This window comes from Acinonyx jubatus, chromosome E1, assembly GCF_027475565.1.
Source record: "Acinonyx jubatus isolate Ajub_Pintada_27869175 chromosome E1, VMU_Ajub_asm_v1.0, whole genome shotgun sequence".
In the NCBI taxonomy this organism is placed as follows: Eukaryota; Metazoa; Chordata; class Mammalia; order Carnivora; family Felidae; genus Acinonyx; species Acinonyx jubatus.
Genome location: NC_069397.1, coordinates 42,708,638 through 42,726,955, shown reverse-complemented (window position 1 = coordinate 42,726,955; position 18,318 = coordinate 42,708,638). Strand labels below are relative to the sequence as shown.

At 36.5% G+C, this 18,318-nt stretch overlaps 1 protein-coding gene across 1 annotated transcript in view; it reads right to left on the bottom strand.

Moving 5' to 3' along the window:
* The window catches only part of LOC113597128 (EF-hand calcium-binding domain-containing protein 13), a 108,494-nt gene that overhangs the window by 18,978 nt on the left and 71,198 nt on the right, over positions 1-18,318 (bottom strand). The window contains exons 17-23 of the mRNA XM_053211847.1: positions 13,530-13,673; positions 13,128-13,196; positions 9,548-9,688; positions 5,513-5,584; positions 4,479-4,622; positions 3,947-4,018; positions 696-839 (exon numbers count right to left, since the gene is read on the bottom strand). Coding sequence (XP_053067822.1) covers positions 696-839; positions 3,947-4,018; positions 4,479-4,622; positions 5,513-5,584; positions 9,548-9,688; positions 13,128-13,196; positions 13,530-13,673 — 786 coding nt within the window. The remainder of the gene's footprint in view (positions 1-695; positions 840-3,946; positions 4,019-4,478; positions 4,623-5,512; positions 5,585-9,547; positions 9,689-13,127; positions 13,197-13,529; positions 13,674-18,318) is intronic.

The following is an 18,318-nucleotide window of genomic DNA, read 5'->3' as shown; positions in this document are numbered from 1 at the left end:
TTTCTATTTCCTCGATTATCTGACACATTACATGACCCCTTACATATAAAAGACACTCAGGATCAGGTCTGTCCCTAGCCATGCAGGCCAGGCACTGCCTAACACTGAAGGGTGCTGTTTACAAGCACCCGTAAGTTGTGCTGTACAGCGGCTCCAGTCAATATGATTAATGAAACAATGCTTAAACCCATTTAGTAATGGAATAAAGAAAATACTTTTAGGAACTGAATTTAAATGAATAAAAGAACCACATAAGAATTGGCAAAATTTGAAAATTATACATTGTTTTCTCTGAAACCTCCTAGGATTCAATCAATCTTCTCCCACAAATGTCTCCTGCAGAGGGGAGAAAGTCCTCCCTCAGTCTCTTCCTGGCTCAGAGCAGTTTCCCTTCAGCACAGCTTTCACAGAGAATGACCTTGCCTTCCCTGAAGATGCGAAAAACATACACACAAAGACACTCTGATGGAATCAACACAGGATACTTCACGGGTCGTAAAAAATCTTATTAATCTTATTCAAAGATTTTTCTGTCAAGATAAATCTATGATCTCAGTAGACACGCTCTCTTAGAGTACTTTTTCCATTAGGATAATAACGAAAAAAATTATTGGGGAGTGATGAACGGAGGATAGGGAAGGGGAATGGAAAATTTGCTATCACTTTATTTGGAAAGTCAACGTAGTTATATATACCATCAACATCAAGCGTTTTCACTAACATCTGGTGTTCTTCAGGCTTTACAGAAACATTGAGGTCATCAAAAGCATCTTTCAAGTCACCAGTCTGAATTCTGTTGCAATTCATCAAGTTGACAGTTTGGAGGGCAGTACATAAATCTGAAAACACAGGGGGATTCTATAGGTCATATATTTCAATTAATATTATCATTATGATTCCAAAATTAATAAGCCAAACATCCCTTTATTCCAAGCATATTTCCCTGAGATGTTCAGTTATTTTTGTCTCAAACTAAAAAAACTAAGATGACTCAGTTTTGTTTTTGTTTTTTAACTTAACTGCCTTACCAATGAGTTACACAAATCATCATACACTCAAGGTATCAGCTTCTCAAAAGTTAAAATAGGCCATTGCATCTTTTAGGGAACTGTTTCATTGTATATCCATGAGACAGAATTTGGGGCTTACCTCTGTCTATATGAAATAGCCCAAATTTCAGAGTAGAAAAATATTAGTCCTGAATTTTCTTCTGCTTATTTTGCCACTGCTTTCATTTTTTGCATATTCTTCATAACTTTCACTCGATTATTAGAAGTCCGCCAAGGAGTGTGGGAGTATTAAGGTGCCCCATTCCCAGCTCTTATCTAAAACCTCTAGGGATTTTCCCTTCTAAATGGGGTCCTTAGGATTAGAGCCAAGCCAATGTCTGCCCTTTCAATGATTCACACAAATCATGGTACACTCAAGGTCACTGTTTGGATTATAATCTCTAGTTTATCTAAGAGAATATTTAAAAGGAGGCAAAGTACTGGTACTCAAAAGAATTGCAGGAAAGAGTTGTACTATTTAGTAAGACATTATTAGATAAGACATTTTTCAACAAATCCTAATTCATGAGTGCCTTATTTCTCCAATAAATCCCAGCAGGCTTTTTTGTAGAAATTACAAACTGATTCTAAAATCCACATGGCAGTGTAAAAGTCCTAGAATAGTCAAAACAACTTTTTTTTTTACAGTTTTTTAATGTTTATTTTTGAGAGGGAGAGAGCGCGCGTGAGAGAGCGAGCGAGCAAGCAGGGCAGGGGCAGGGAGAGAGGGAGACACAGAATCCGAAGCAGGCTCCAGGCTCTGAGCTGTCAGCACAGAGCCTGACATGGGGCTCAAACCCACAAACCATGAGATCATGACCTGAGCTGAAGTCGGACGTTCAACTGACTGAGCCACCCAGGTGCCCCAGTCAAAACAACTTTTTAAAAGTGGAACAAAGTTAGAGGGCCAATACTACCTGAATGGTTTCAATGTTTATTGCAAAGCAACAGGAGTCAGACAATGTGGTTTGTGTAAAAACTGACAAAGATTAATAGAACAGAAGAGAGAATCCAGGAAATAAATATATATGTATATTTATATGATTTGTTACAAAACTACAAAGGAATTTCAGTATAGAAAGTAGAGAGAAAATACAATCTTTTCAACAGTGGTGCTGGAACAAATGAAGGTCCATATGCAAAAACAAAACAAAACAAAAAGGAACTCTGATCCATACTTTATTCCACATATAAAGATTAACTCAAAATAGATCACAGAGCTAAAATACAAAACCAGAGGTGCCAGCGTGGCTCAGTCAGTTAAGCAGCCAACTTCAGCTCAGGTCATGATCTCCCGGTGAGTTTGAGCCCCGCCTCAGGCTCTGTGCTGATAGCTCAGAGCCTGGAGTCTTGCTTTGGATTCTGTCGCCCTCTCTCTCTGCCCCTCCCCCACTTGTGCTTTCTCTCTCTCTCTCTCTCTCTCTCTCTCTCTCTCTCTCTCTTTCAAAAATAAATAAAAATATTAAAAAAATATTTTTTAATGCAAAACCAAAACCCATAAAACTTTTAGAAGAAAACATATAATAAAACATTTGTAACCTTGGGTGAGGCAAAGTTTTCATACATGTGACACCAAAAGCACACTATATAAAAGAAAAAAAAAACTAACTGGACTTCATCAAAATTAAAACTAATGCTCTTCTAAAGACACTTAAGAAAATGAAGACACTCAGACAAAAATGTGCTCAGTAGAAGACTCGGAGAAAATATTTGCTAAGTATATATCTCATAAAGGACATGTATCCAGAATACAAACAGAAATACAAAAAAAACCCATCCAACTTTATTTTTTTTTATTATTTTTTTTAACGTTTATTTATTTTTGAGACAGAGAGAGACAGAGCATGAACGGGGGAGGGTCAGAGAGAGAAAGGGAGACACAGAATCCGAAACACGCTCCAGGTTCTGAGCTGTCAGCACAGAGCCCGACTCAGGGCTTGAACTCACGAACCGCGAGATCATGACCTGAGCCGAAGTCGGCGGCTTAACCGACTGAGCCACCCAGGTGCCCCAAAACCCATCCAACTTTAAAAACGGGCAAAAGCTCTGCACAGACACTTTATAAAGAAGATACACAGATGACAAATAAGCACAGGAGAAGATGCTCAACATCATTAATCAGTGAGGAAACACAAATTAAAACCACAATGAGATACTTCTACACACTTATTAGAATGATTAAAATTAAAAAGACTGACTACACCAAGCACTCCCGAGGATACGGAGGAATTGGACCTCTTCATACACTGCTGGTGGAAATGTAAAATGGTGTGGCCACTCTGGAAACCAGTTGGCAGTTTCTTAAAAAGTTAAACATACACCTACCATGTGAACCAGCCAATCTTTGGTAACTACTCAAGAGAAAGGAAAAGCATACATTCATACAATGAATTGTACACAACTGTTCATAACAGCTTTATTTATAAGAGCCCCAAACTGGAAATAGCCTAACGAGCCTCACCAGGTAAGTAGATAAACCAGTGTATCAGTAAAATGGAGTGCTATGCCAGTAATAAATAAGAATGAACTGCTGATACATGCTACGTGGATGAATCTCAAAATAATTATGCTGAATGAAAGCATCTAGCAAAAAAGAATATACCCATTCTATAAAAGTCTGGTAAATGCCAATGGATCTATACTGGCAAAAAGCAGATCAGTGGTTGCCTACGATGAGGAACAGGATGGGAAAAAGGCAGGAGAGATTACAAAGGAGCATGAGGCAGTTTTGCAGGTCAGGGATGTGTTCGTTACCTTGATTGTGATGACAGGTTTATAGGTGTGCGCATATGTCAAACTGTGTACTTTTAATTATAAAAATATACAGCTTTTGAATATCATTTACAGCTCACAATACTGTTTAATAATAACAAAAGGCAATGGGAAATATGACCCACCTTCCAATTCAGGAGCTGGCTTATTTGTGTTCAAAGCCTCCAAAATTTGTTTGAGACTTACTTCACTATTTTCTAAAAAGTAAAGTATAAGGATTATAAAATGGCAAGGTGTCAATGTTAATAATCATCATGGTTAAAATAACCATGACAGGGAATGGTGTGTGTGTGTGGGGGGGGGGGGGGGGGACAAATTTTGTTAATGTCTGAAAATTAGCCAGATAAAAACTAATCAATTTAAGATAATTTTACCACGAATCTATTCCCTTAAAACAAGAAAAAATTCTAACCGTATTATTTGTCTTAATTAAATATTGATGTATACATTTTACAAATGTGATGCCAGACAGAGGGTGACTCTTAAAAATATTTCCAAGAGTAAAAAAATATTAATTTTAATTTGTTCTCAGTATGCCTACATTCTCATTATGTTTCTAAGACCTAGTTTATCTAAAACATACATATATAAAACATATCCCAAGCACACAGTAAAACTAGGACTTCAACAGAGATTGTTCTTTTAAAAAGGACTCACCATCAATAGATGCTTGACCCAGAATTTCCTGGAACGTCTTGTTGCTTAATAGAATTCTAGCGTTCCGGAGTTGGGACCTCAGCTCATTGATAGGCATCTTATCATTTCTGATCTTATCAAGAGTTGTAATCTCTTTAAATAAATCTGTAAACATGTCAAGAATAGAGAACTGATGAGGAAGTTGAGGCAAAGCCCTTTTTTAGACTTAACACCCTAACCTGCACAGAGCAGATGCATTACAAAAGGAATTCTGAGTTAGAGGGCTTTCAAAACATGTCAGTGGGCTTTGTTTTCAGAAGTCACTTAAACAATAAGCAAAATTTAACATGCCCCTAGCCAGCTAAAAGTTGAGTTTCTGCAACATTTTTGTAGAAGTTTGCTTTTATTTATTAACTATTTCTCCTCAAAGGTTTTTCTACTACATGCTCCAGTCTTTCATAGACTGTAAAGCATTTCAAGAACAGCTTGATAATAAATAGCTCTTGGAATGAAGTCAAATATCAAAAATAGAACCCAGCTAGTTGGCAAAAGGAAAACCGAAAAATATAAATCTGTTATGCACTGAAAAACAGTCACACCCTATCCTAGGCATTAGAAAGCCTCTCTTTCTTGCTAGCCTACCTACTAGTATTACATGCAGTAAATCCTTTTTTTTTTTTTTTTTTGTACTTTTTTTTAACATTTCACTATAGGTGAGAAAAAGAAGCATATGGAAATTATTGGAGGTGAGAGAAAATTGTATTAGATTCACCAGGGGAGAAAATGTGTACCTTATACTGGAGCATATACTGAGACAAACTATTTCGCTTTAAGAAAGCATATTCTAGGAATGTAATTCTAAATAATTCATTACAGTCAAAGCACAGATTAAATATGATAAGGAATAAGAAAGCAGATTATAACATCTTGATACATTAAAAAGAAAACTTAAGGAATTAAAAATACAGGGGAAAACAAACCATATTTTAGAAAAAGAATACCATTGAATTATCTTAGAAATTTACTTTTAATTTTCATTCTTTTGCTATACTTACTATTGAATGGTGTTGATGGTTTAGGTGAATTAATGAAAACATCAATTACATCTTTTAAGATCTTTTTACTTTCTGCAAAGTTAAGAAATAAAATGGAATTTAAATAGATTTTAAGCTCATTAAAGCAGGGATCTGGTATTGTTTCAATTTCATTCAGCTTTCAAACTTCTGTGACCATAATGCGTGGTAAGAAATACACTTAGATTATGAGCATGTGCGTGTACACACACACACACACACACACACACACACACACACACACACAAACAGGGAATGCAAGGAAACACAATCTGGGAATTGCAAGGTACAGTTAGGATTCAGACCTCCCCATCCCCTGCCCCGAGGCAGGTCATAAGACACTCATGTGAGAGATGCCCTTGCTATACCCAGAGGGAGGGTGCATCCTTATCTCTGAAGACTGAGGGTTGGAGGGACACCAAGAGGAATCTGAACGAACAGACCTTACTAAGTTTCCCCTGGTTGACCACCCTCAGCTCATATCATTGTGTCCCATCACAGTCTTCTACCACTTTCCACACTTCATCAAAGCTAACACCAAAACATTCAGGTTTAACAACTCCTTATGAATATTCCCCTTTCATGTAAAATTTATATTAAATTTGAATGCTTTTCCCTTGTTGATCTGTCTTTTGTTACAGGGCTCCAGCTGGGAACCTAGAAGGGTAGAAGGAAAAGATTGTGTTCCCACTCCTACAGAAGCCTGCTTCAGGGATCATAGGCTGGTAGCCCACAGACTGAATATAGCTGAGATTCAGTCATGTTCATTGTCCCAGGGAGTGGTGGGGTTTTCTTTCCATTTGAATTTAACTATCTTCATCTAGGACACATGCTCTCAAGTTACCTTACAGTCCACACCCCTTCCTTTTGTCTTATAACCAACTCATTTTATTAATTTTGCATTACGTGCCTGGCTACTGCAGGCATTTGAGTTAGCGGACTCTGCAGAGCCTGATTCAAAAGTTACCCTTCTCTATTGAAGTCTATTGTAATTTATCTGAATAGCAAATATTGGAGCTATGGCACTATACCTCTTGAAGTGGCAGGATAACTTGACCCATCTTTCCTATTCGAAGCAGTTAGCTTGGCCTTAAATATTTCCTCACTCCTGAGATTTTTGTAGACTGAGAGTTTTTGTAGGGACTGTGTTTGCAAAAACCTAGAGTCATTGAAGAAAATATGCCAAATGCCTAAATAGAGAGGAAGAGTTTGTCTGGAGACAGAGACAGAAGGAAAGAGAGGGACAGGGAGGGGTTGAGAGACTAGAGGTTTGATGGGAAAGAGTGAGAATTACCCTGTGGGAGCTTCCCTTCACACAGATGCAGGATTACCACAGGCTCCAACAACAAAGCGTCAGTAGAAACACAATGCAAGGCAGTTTTACCTCTGTCTCCCACATTATGGTGTGACTTTGGAATGGGAGAGGGTGCCAGTAATCAACCACCCTGCCCCCAGGGTCTGATTTAATTTAATTGAAAGAAAAAAATGATGTCAATTTCTGGTATTTAGTAGCTAGATATCTGGATCAGCCCTCCTACTAAAAACAACTAAAAATTCTAAATAAAATTATTGCTATAAAAAAAAATCTTGGGGCGCCTGGGTGGCTCAGTCGGTTAAGCGTCCGACTCCGGCACAGGTCACGATCTCACAGTCCGTGAGTTCGAGCCCCGCGTCGCGCTCTGTGCCGCGATAGCTTGGAGTCTGGAGCCTGTTTCAGATTCTGTGTCTCCCTCTCTCTTTCTGACCCTCCCCGACTCATGCTCTGTCTCTCTCTGTCTCAAAAATAAATGTTAAAAAAAAAAAAATTTTTTTTAAATCTTGAATTCATCAATGTGCTGCCAAGAAAGTAAGAAATTCCCAGACCAAACAACTGATGAAAGGCTGTAATCCAGAAACACGGCGACTGTTTTTACCCAAAGAGTGTTTGCCAAACACAAAACTAAAACAAAACAAAATTGGATGAATTTTAGTTTGTACTTTCAAAGGCTCAGACAAAGCCTAAGTTCCTCCCAAAGTGGAGGGGAACGTGGGGTGGTTATCCTCAATTTACAAAAATGTTTCTCTAGACTTCAAGACCCAGAAAAAAATATCGAGAATGAGAAACAGTTCCTTCTTTATAGATAATTTGACTTTTCTCTCTAGCTACCTTTAAGATTTTTCTTTCTCTTTGGTATGTCACAGTTTCATCATGATAACCCTACGTATGGATTTCCTTTCATCCTATGTGGGATTCACTGGAATTCTTGTATTGGTAGGTTTAGGTCTTTCTCATTCTGGAAAATTCTCAGCTATAGTTCTCCAAATATTTTCTCTGCAACCACTCTGTCTCTTCTCTCCTGTGTGGATATATATCACATCTTTTCATTCTTTCTTTTTCTAGCTTTACTGAGATGGAACATTATATTAGTTGTAACTAATATATAACGTAATCAGAGATACACATATATATTTCAAACTGATTGCCATAATAAGTAGACCTCTTCATTCTGCCTTCCTTTTAGCTTCTTCTTCTTCTTTTTTTTAATGTTTATTTATGTGGGGGAGAGAGAGAGTAGGAGATGTGCAGAGAGGGAGACAGAGGATCTGAAGAGGGCTCCATGCTGCCAGCAGTGAGCCCAATGCAGGGCTCTAACTCACAAACCACAAGATCATGACCTGAGCAGAAATCTGATGCTCAATCAACTGAGCCACCCCAGCGCCCCTAACCTCTTTCCTATATTCCAACTCTGTCTTTCTATGCTGCATTCTGTATAATTTCTTCAAACTCCTTTGCACTTCATATTTCTCTCTTCACCCATGTTTAATCTGCTAATATTGTTGTCTGCTAATTAATTTTATTATATTTTTAATTTCTTTATGTCCTGTTTCTTTCTTTTCAAATTTTAGTTTCCCTTACATGTTTTCAAATTTATCTTTTTTTTGAAGAGTACAGAAAGAGTGAAATTAAAAGAATAGAAAATACATATATATCCAAAAATATACTGTATTGCATATTTGCAGGTTGCTCAGAGAGTAAATCTTAACATTTCTCAACATAAGAAAAAAAACCCTTCTTTTAACTATGCATGGTGACGTGTTAACTAGATCTATCGTGGTGATCATTTCATTCTATATGTGAAATATATATACAAAATGTCACAAAATCAATAGTAGAGAAGATAATGATACAGATGAAAACATAAATCGAGGAAACAATAAACACACACGATAGAGAGGATCAGAAAGCCAGGAATTAGTTAAGAGTTATTAAAATTGACAAACCACTAGCATAAATGACCTAAAAAGAAAAAAGATGGGGCGCCTGGGTGGCTCAGTCGTCAAGCGTCTGACTTCGGCTCAGGTCATAATCTCGTGGTCCATGAGTTTGAGCCCCGCGTCAGGCTCTGTGCTGACACCTTAGAGCCTGGAGCCTGCTTCAGACTCTGTGTTCCCTCTCTCTGACCCTCCTCCACTCTCTCTCCCTCAAAAATAAATAAAAACATTTTTAAAAATCTTTAAAAAAGAAGTATCTGATTTTATTTATTTTTTAAAATGTTTGAAAACATCTTTTTAAACATTTTTTAAATGGTTATTTATTTATGTTTGAGAGGGAGAGAGAGAGGGAGAGAACAGGGGAAGGGCAGAGAGCAGAGAGAGAGAGAATCCCAGGCAGGCTCCGTCTGTCAGTGCAGAGCACTGTGAGATCGTGATCTCAAACCGTGAGATCATGACCTGAGCCAAAATCAAGAGTTGGACGCTTAACTGACTGAGCCACCCAGGCGCCCCAAGAAGTATCCGATTTTAAAACCTGGATAAAAACAGTACTTGTTTCTACTAGTCTTCTCCAAATAAAGAAGAGTATCCACACACTTTCCAAAAGGGTTACAACAATTCTCAGTAACCAATTTATAAACATAGCAGTCCCATAACAATCTTCCTAAACCTATGGTATTAGTATTCTTAAAAAAAAAAAAAAATGAGCCAGCATGAACACGTATAGTCTAAACAGGAAAACTGAGAGGTAACTCAAGAACTCACCATCTGTTTCAGAGTTCAGTAACACCTCAGGTTTTTCTTCATTTAAAGGTTTCTCCAGGCCCTCCAACGCAGATAAAAGGTCTTTAACTTCAACTTTCCTATCAAAGACACTATTCACAATGTTACATGCATCTTCTATTCCTAAACAGAGACATGACAAAATACAAAGGTATCTAGTAGGTCAGTCTATCCAGAGAAGCACATAACAACTTGATTTGGGTGAAATGTATTCATTTTCTAGAATACCCAGTCTGAGAGATTTTTGTCTCTCTGAAATATTCTCCAAACTGAAAGCTCTACAACATTTATAGGTTTACAATGCTTATATCAGAAAACAAGACACACTGAAATAGTTTACCTTACTAGTTCAACGCAGGAAGCTAAACAAAACAACAAAATACCAAAATTATCTCTAAGAAAATAGTGCCATGATGGGGAAACAAAAGGGGGCACTTGGGTGGCTCAGTCAGTTAAGTGTCTGACTTTGGCTCAGGTCTTGATCTCACGGTCTGTGAGCCCGAGCCCCACATCAGGCGCTGTGCTGTCAGCACAGAGCCAGCTTCAGATCTGGCACTCTCTCTCTCTGCCCCTTCCCTACTCATGCTCGCTCACTCTCTCTCTCTCAAAAATAAATAAACAAACATTAAAAAAAGGCAGCCCTTTCTGTCTTTATCTAAACATTTGGAAAGAATGACAGTGTTGTTGATGACATGCCAATCATTTGTTGCTTTACTAACTTAAGTGTTATTCATTTATATCTTTTAATCTCCCTTGTATCCAAGTTACTACTGTCTTCTTTATTATGTCCTCCCTATTTTTTCCCCTTCATCATACTTCCTAAAGAGTTCTTTATTAGTCTTTTGAAAGAACCAACTTTTGGTTATATGGATAAGTGCGTGTGCGTGTGTGTGTGTGTGTGTGCGTGCGTGCATGCGTGCGTGTGTGTGTGTTCTATTTCACTAACTTCAACTTTCCACTTTGTTAGCTCCTGACTAGCACTTTTCAGGGGGATTGTACTGCTCTTTTGTTGTTTATCCTGCTGGTTAGCTCTGTAAGCTGAACGTTTAAGATACATTGTTCTGGAGGCGCCTGGGTGCCTCAGTCGGTTAAGCGTCCCACTCTTCATTTTGGCCCAGGTCATGATCATGTCAGCTGCGCTGACAGCAAGGAGCCTGCTTGGGATTCTGTCTCTCCTTCTCTCTCTCTGCTCTCCCCCCACCCCGCCCCCCCATACGCACTCTCTCTCCGAAAATAAATAAACTTAAAAAAAGATAAATTATTTTTGATATTTCTTGTTTTCTAATAAAAGCATTTAATGCTATAAAATATCCTGTAAGATTGTTTTGGTCACACTCTACACGATTTGATACATAGTGCTTTCACTGTCATCATTTCTAAAATCTTTCAGGTTTCTTTTATTCTTCAACCAAGGAATTACTTACAAGGCAATTTGTTTTTCATCTTAAAAGCAACACTTTTCCTTTCTTTCACAAATAATTTTAATGTCACAACATCATGGTCAGACTATGTGGTCTGAATGACTTCTGATTTTTAGAATTCACTGAAATTTTTATTTGTGGCTTAAATACATCATCTATTTTTGTGGCTATTCCATAAGTATTTGAAAAGAATGTGTATGTTTTTAGGATACAGAGTACTCTAATCTGTTTCTGAAGTCAACTTTGTTAATATTGTCACTTCAATCTCAATCTCTTTCTCAATTTCTTTCAATCCGTCTATTTCAATCTCATCTTTCTATTTAGAATTCAGTGTTTACCTGGAAATAGATATAAATATGGTTGTGTTTTATGGGCATTAGTAGAAATCCAACCTAGATAAAGCATTCTTTGTTATGCACTTATTCCATTTTTTCCTTTCTTCATGGAACCGTATTGTTACTGAGGTCTCTCTCTGGTGCAAATGTAAATCTAGCTTACTGTTATGACGTGTATGTATGGACCATATTTTATTCAACCATTTCCCCAATCGTGGACTCATAGATTGTTTTCATTTCTTTCCTCCCATAATGTTGCAGGGAGCATCCCTGTACATGTCTCTACAAGAAACTTCTCTGGGCTATTTATCTGAGAATAGAATTATTGGATCATAAGAAATATGCATACTGAATTTGACAAGTACTGCTAGATTGCAATCTGGAATGCTGTACCCTTTTACCTACTCACTAGCAATTTGTGAGTATTGCCAACTCTCTTCATACACATATTTAGCTATGTGGGTTTCTCCTCCTGTATACTAAGTCTTATATCCTTACTTATTTTTCCAATTGATTTCTTTCTTTCTACTCTTGATTTGCAGAATTTCCTTATATTTGAGATATTAATTTTTTGTTAGTTATCTTGTAATTATCTTCTTCCAGTCTGTTACATGTTTTAGAGTCCTTCATTTACCAGAAATCCTTGATTTTGATGTAATCAAATCCTTTTTTACCCCATGGTTGTGCTTTTGGGGAGTAACATCTTTACGAAGGCATCCATAACCACAAGGCACAATAGTTTTTCTTACATTTTCTTCCATCAGCTTTATAGTTTAATCTTTGAGATCCATTTTAACATTCATTTGATTCTTTGAAGGTTATTTTTGTATATGGTATGACATAGGGATTCTACTTCATTTTCTCTGCATTGTAAGACAATTTTCTCAAATCAGAAGCTAAGTAATACATCTTTTCCCCACTAACTGATGATGTCATTTCTATCACATTCCTAGTTCCCATTAATAGAAGTCTCTACCGGGTTCTGTATTGTGATGCACTGGTCTATTTTCACAGGTCTATATTACAACAGCATTATGCTATGTACTAACATGTGACAAAGCAAGATCTTTATCTTTTTTTTCCCAAAAGGGTCTTAGCTATTCATAGATCTATAATCTTCTATAATGAATATAGAATTAATTTGTCAAGGTTCCCACCAAACTTATCCTGAGATAGCGAGTGGAACTGCGTCCCAAGTACAGATTATTTAGAGAGAATCCACTTATTTCAATACTTCTTTTAAAACCCCAGTTTTAGGACTACAATTCTCAATCTCAATGTCTGTGGTCCAAGGCTGTTTTAGTGTCCTCATGATAGAACTGTGCTGAAATGTCAAAACAAACCGAAAAAAGTTAAGCATTTAGCCAATGTTTTTCACAAGGAGATAGAGAGCAAATGTAAAAATATATATATATGAAGAAATAAACAAGAAAGATAAGAATACAGAGGGGAAAAGTCATTAGATGTGATTTAAAAAACCAAACTTGATTACTTTGACTATAAGATGGATAACCCCATCAGCATTAGGAAGGACAAAAGAAAGAATATAGCAATAAAACACATGACAAGGAAGAAAGAGAGACAACAGAAATTTTTTTAAATAATTCAAGAATATTACAGTATGAAAAATATGTATCTATGTGTGAAAACCTAGAGTTTACAACATCAACTGAGTTTAAATGAGAAAATGCATAAAAGGGGGGTTTGGTAGAGTATATATAAAGTCTATATACGCACATACCTATACATACACCAACCCCCAAAAATGAAGTTCCTGTTCATATGCATTTTGAATTTCATACTTACTGTGGCACTCGATAAATTCATCACTGTTGTCCAATTCTCTGATGAAATCCTTAAAACTCACCACTTCATCTTTTTTTAAAAAAGAAAAAAAGAAAGAATTTAGATATTATTGTAAAAAGGACCATTTGATGTTATAACACCAGAGCTATAAACACAAAAATAATGGAGAGGACTGGTAATCCTATTGTGACACATGTGATATGCAGAATAGACCTAAAATAAAGCTGTCAGAGATGCACTTTGAACATCAATTCCTCTGATAAAAACCCATAAATTGATAGACAAGAAACAATTTTTAATTTCTCTTTTAAAAGATATATGGCAGTATATTTCCTTTGGCATTTAGAGTGAAACTTCTGAAATACGCAAAATTTGTTATTTTAAATTGAAATAATTACTCACCGTTAGGATGAGTGTTATCCAAAGTCTCCTTCATTTTATCATCTGTTAGATAGATTCCAATGGCATTTAAATTTTGCTGAAGTACAGGAATGTCTTTAAGTTCATTTTTGTAAATGTTGATGTTGTAAAATTGATTTTTATTTCCTGGGAAGAGATAATCACCTTCACTCAGAAAGGAATTTTCATGTTTCTCCTTTATATTTTAATTTTTTTTAATGTTTATTTATTTTTGACAGAGAGAGAGAGAAAGACAGAGCATGAGCTGGGGAGGGGCAGAGACAGAGGGAGACACAGAATCTGAAGCAGGCTCCAGGCTCTGAGCTGTCAGCACAGAGCCTGACACGGGGCTCGAACTCACAGACCGCGAGATCATGACCTGAGTTGAAGTCAGACGCTCAACCGACTGAGCCACCCAGGCACCCGTCTCCTTTATATTTAAAAAAGAGTGGGGGAAAAAATCTCCCAAGATATAAAATTATACTTAAGAGAAAAGGCAGTATTTGTATTTATTTATGTACCTAAAATAATTTAAAATAGGTGACAATAGGTACACATAAATGTATAAATATAAGTAAGGAAACTGGGGGAAAGAAACAGAAGAGCAGCAAAAATAAGACAAAAGAGAGCAACAGACAAAGTACATTTCATAAGGTCATGTACATTAAATTTTGCAACAATATCAAATGTGTATGCATCTAACAAGAGCCTTCCAAATATAGCAAAAACTTGCAGAATTAAAGGGAGGAATGCATGAACCCATAATCAGAACTGCAGATTTGAAAATCTTGCACTTAGTAATTAATTGAACAACTAGAATAAACATCAGTAAGAATTAAGGGCGCCTGGGTGGCTCAGTCAGTTAAGTGTCTGACTTTGGCTTAGGTCACGATCTTACAGTTCATGAGTTAGAGCCCTGTGTTGGGCTCTGTGCTGACAGCTCAGAGCCTGGAGCCTGCTTTGGAGTCTGTGTTTCCCTCTCTCTCTGCCCTTCCCCTGCTCGTACCTCTCTCTCTCTCTCTCTCAAAAATAAATATTAAAACAAAAAAATTTTTTAATGTTTAAAAAAAATCAGAAATTAGAATATCCAACAAAACTAGCAAACAATCTAACCTAATGATATTTATAGAACACTACCCAACAACTACAGAATATACATTCTTTCAAGTGCACATGGAATATTCACCTAGGTAGACCACATGCTAGTCTTTAAACCAAATCGTAATGTATTTAAAAGAATTTAAATTGTACGAAATAAATTCTCTGACCAAGGTGTATTAAATTAGAAATCAGTAACAAGATCCCTAGCACATGTCCAAATATTTGGAAATTAAATAATATAGTTCTTTAATTTTTGTAATGTTTATTTATTTTTGAGAGACAGAGAGAGGCAGAGCGTGGGTGGGAGAGGGGCAGACAGAGAGGGAGACACAGAATCTGAAGCAGGCTCCAGGCTCTGAGCCGTCAGCACAGAGCCTGACACGAGGCTCCAACCCAGGAACCATGAGATCATGACCTGAGCCGAAGTCGGACACTTAACCAACTGAGCCACCCAGGTGCCCCTAAATAGTACATTTCTAAATAACTCATGTTTCAAATGAGATATCACAAGGTAAATTAGAAAATATTTTAAATAAGTGATTATCAAATCACAACATATAAAATTTTGTGAGATGCTGTGAAAGTGCTCAGAGGGAAATTTGTAGTTTTAAATGCTGGAAAGGTATAAAATCAGTAGTACAAAAAGCAGTGGTATGAAATTCTTTTTTCTTAATGTTTATTTTTGAAAGAGAGAGAGAGAAAGCATGAGCATGAGTAGGGGAGGGGCAGAGAGAGATGGAGACACAGAATCCAAGGCAGACTCCAGGCTGGCACGGGGCTTGAACTCACGAGCCGTGAGATCATGACCTGAGCCAAAGTCGGATGCCTAACCGACTAAGTCATGCAGGCACCCCTGAAACTCCTTTTTAAAAAATTCTTTTTTATAGTTGTATAATACTCTACTGTACATAGAAACTAAAGTTTATTCAACTAACCTCCAATGTTTACACATTAAGTATTTTCATTATATTTTGCCATCTCAAATAATTCTGTAATGAATAATCTTATGTATCTATATTTTCACATTGTTGGAGGGTATCTTCAGGGAAAATTCCTAGAAGCAGGATTGCTGGGTCCAAAGGTAAAGGCATATGTAGTTCTGTTAGACATTGCCAAATTCCCTCCATTAGAATGGTAGCATGTTAAGTGCCCACCAGCTATAGGTAAACGTCTTTTTCTCTACAACCTAACAGAGTATGCTGTGAAGGTTTTCAATTTTTGCCAATCTAATGGGTGAGAAATTGTATCTCCATTTTAATTTGCATATTTCGTATTATGAGTAAAATCAAACATCTCTTAATATGTTCATAAGCCATTTAAGATCTTTTTTATGATTTATATATCCATGACTTTTGCCCATTTTTCTATTTTTCTTCTGTGATATACATTGTAGTTTCTACCATATTGTTATTTGTTCTTTGACTTTACCTATGATATTGTATTAATAGATAAAATTGTTTTTTTTTTAATTTTTTCCAAGATGGATGTCAGAGAGCTTACTGCCTATGTTTTTTCCCAGATTTTTTTTAAACGTTAAAAAAATTTTTTTTCAACATTTTTCATTTGTTTTTGTGAGACAGAGAGAGAGAGAGAGAGAGAGAGAGCGAGCATGAGCCGGGGAGGGGAGGAGAGAGAGGGAGACACAGAATCCGAAGCAGGCTCCAGGCTCCGAGCTGTCAGCACAGAGCCCGACGCCCACAGACCGCGAGATCATGACCTGAGCCAAGCCAGACAATTACCTGAGTCATCCAGGCGCCCCTCTTCCAGGAGTTTTATGGTTTCAGGTCTTACAAGTGCAAGTATTTAATCATAGTCTAAGATAGGAATCCAGTTTCATTCTTTTGCATGTGGTTGTCTAGTTTTCCCAACACCGCTTATTGAAGAGTCTGTCCTTTCCCTACTATATTATTCTTGCCTCGTTTGTCATAAATGAATTGACCGTATATGCAAGGGTTTATTTCTGAGCTCTCCGTTCTGTTCCACTGATGTCTGTTTTTATGCCAATACCATAGAGTTTTGATTACTATACTTTTGTAATAAAGTTTGGAATCAGAAAGTATGATGGCTCCAGCTTTGCTCTTTCTCAAGATTGCTTTGGCTATCAGGGTTTTCTATGGCGCCACACAAATTTTAGGATTGTTTGTTCTAGGTGTGAAAAATGCCATTGGAATGTTGATAGGGATTGCAGTGAGCCCGTATATCGCTTTGGGTAGTATGGACATTTTCACGTTATTAATTCTTTGACTCCACAAGCATGGAATATCTTTGCATTCATTTGCATCATCTTCAATTTCTTTCTTCAATGTCTTATAGTTTTCAGTGTACAGGTCTTTCACCTCCTTGGTTAAATTTATTCTTAGGGATTTTGTTCTTTTCAATGCAATTGTAATGGGATAGTTTTCTTAATTTCTTTCTGATAGTTTATTAGCAAATAGAAATGCAACTGGTTTTTCTATTGGATTTCATATGGTGCAACTTTACTGAATTTGTTTATTAGTTCTAACAGTTTTTTTTTAATAGGGCCTTTAGGGTTTTCTACATATAATATTGTGTTATCTGCAAATAGTAACAGTTTTACTTCTTTCTTTCCAATTTGGATGACTTTTGTTTCCTTTTCTTGCCTAATTGTTCTCAGTAGGACTTCCAATACTGTGAATACAAGTTGAGTAAAAATAGTGAGAAAAATTACGGCATAGGGAACATAGTCAATAACACTGTATTGTGACACTTTTATTGTGACAGATGATAACTACACTTATCATGGTGAGAAGTGAGCAATACATAGAATTATTGAATCACCATGTTGTATGCCTGAAACTAATATAACATTTTATGTAAACTATATTTTAGTAAACAAAACAAAACAAAAAAACTGGCAAGAATAGGCATCCTTGTCTTGTTCCTGATCTTAGAAGAAAAGCTTTCAGTTTTTCCCCATTGAGCATATATGTGGCCTTTCGTATACGGTCTTCATTAAGCTGAGGTATGTTCCTTCTGTACACACTTTGTTGAGAGGTTTGTTTTTTAATCATAAATGGATGTTATCTATCATAAATTGATGTTTGGCAGTTTCTATCAATTTAATTATATATATCCCAGCAATCCCATTTCTAGGTATTCAACTAGGAGAAATGAAAATATATGTCCACACAAATACCTGTACATAAATATTTATAGAAGCTTCACTCATAATCACCAAAACCCAGGAAATTTCAATAGTTTATCAATTGGTAAATACACAAACATTACATTCATGTAATGGAATAATACTCATCAATAAAAATAAACACACTGCATGCAAAAAGTTGATGAATGTAAAGTATAATATGCTATGTGAAAGAAGCCAGACTCAAATGAGCTTCATATGTTATGATTCCATTTACATGACATCCTAGAAAAGGCAAAATTTTAGAGTCAAAGAATAGATCGGGGGTCACCAGGAATGAGGGTTAGCGAAATGGATGGACTACAAAAGGACACAAAGAAACTTCTGTGGTGATACAGTCTATGTGCTGTTTAGTAATGGTTACATGACATTATTTTTAAGAATTCAAAAAACGATATACCTAAAAAAAGGTGAATTTTACTACATGCAAGTTATACTGCAATAAATATAAATTTGCTCCTCAAAAATATAGTCAAGAGAGTAGTTGAGAATACATAAAAACAGAGAAGATAGGTATAAAATCCC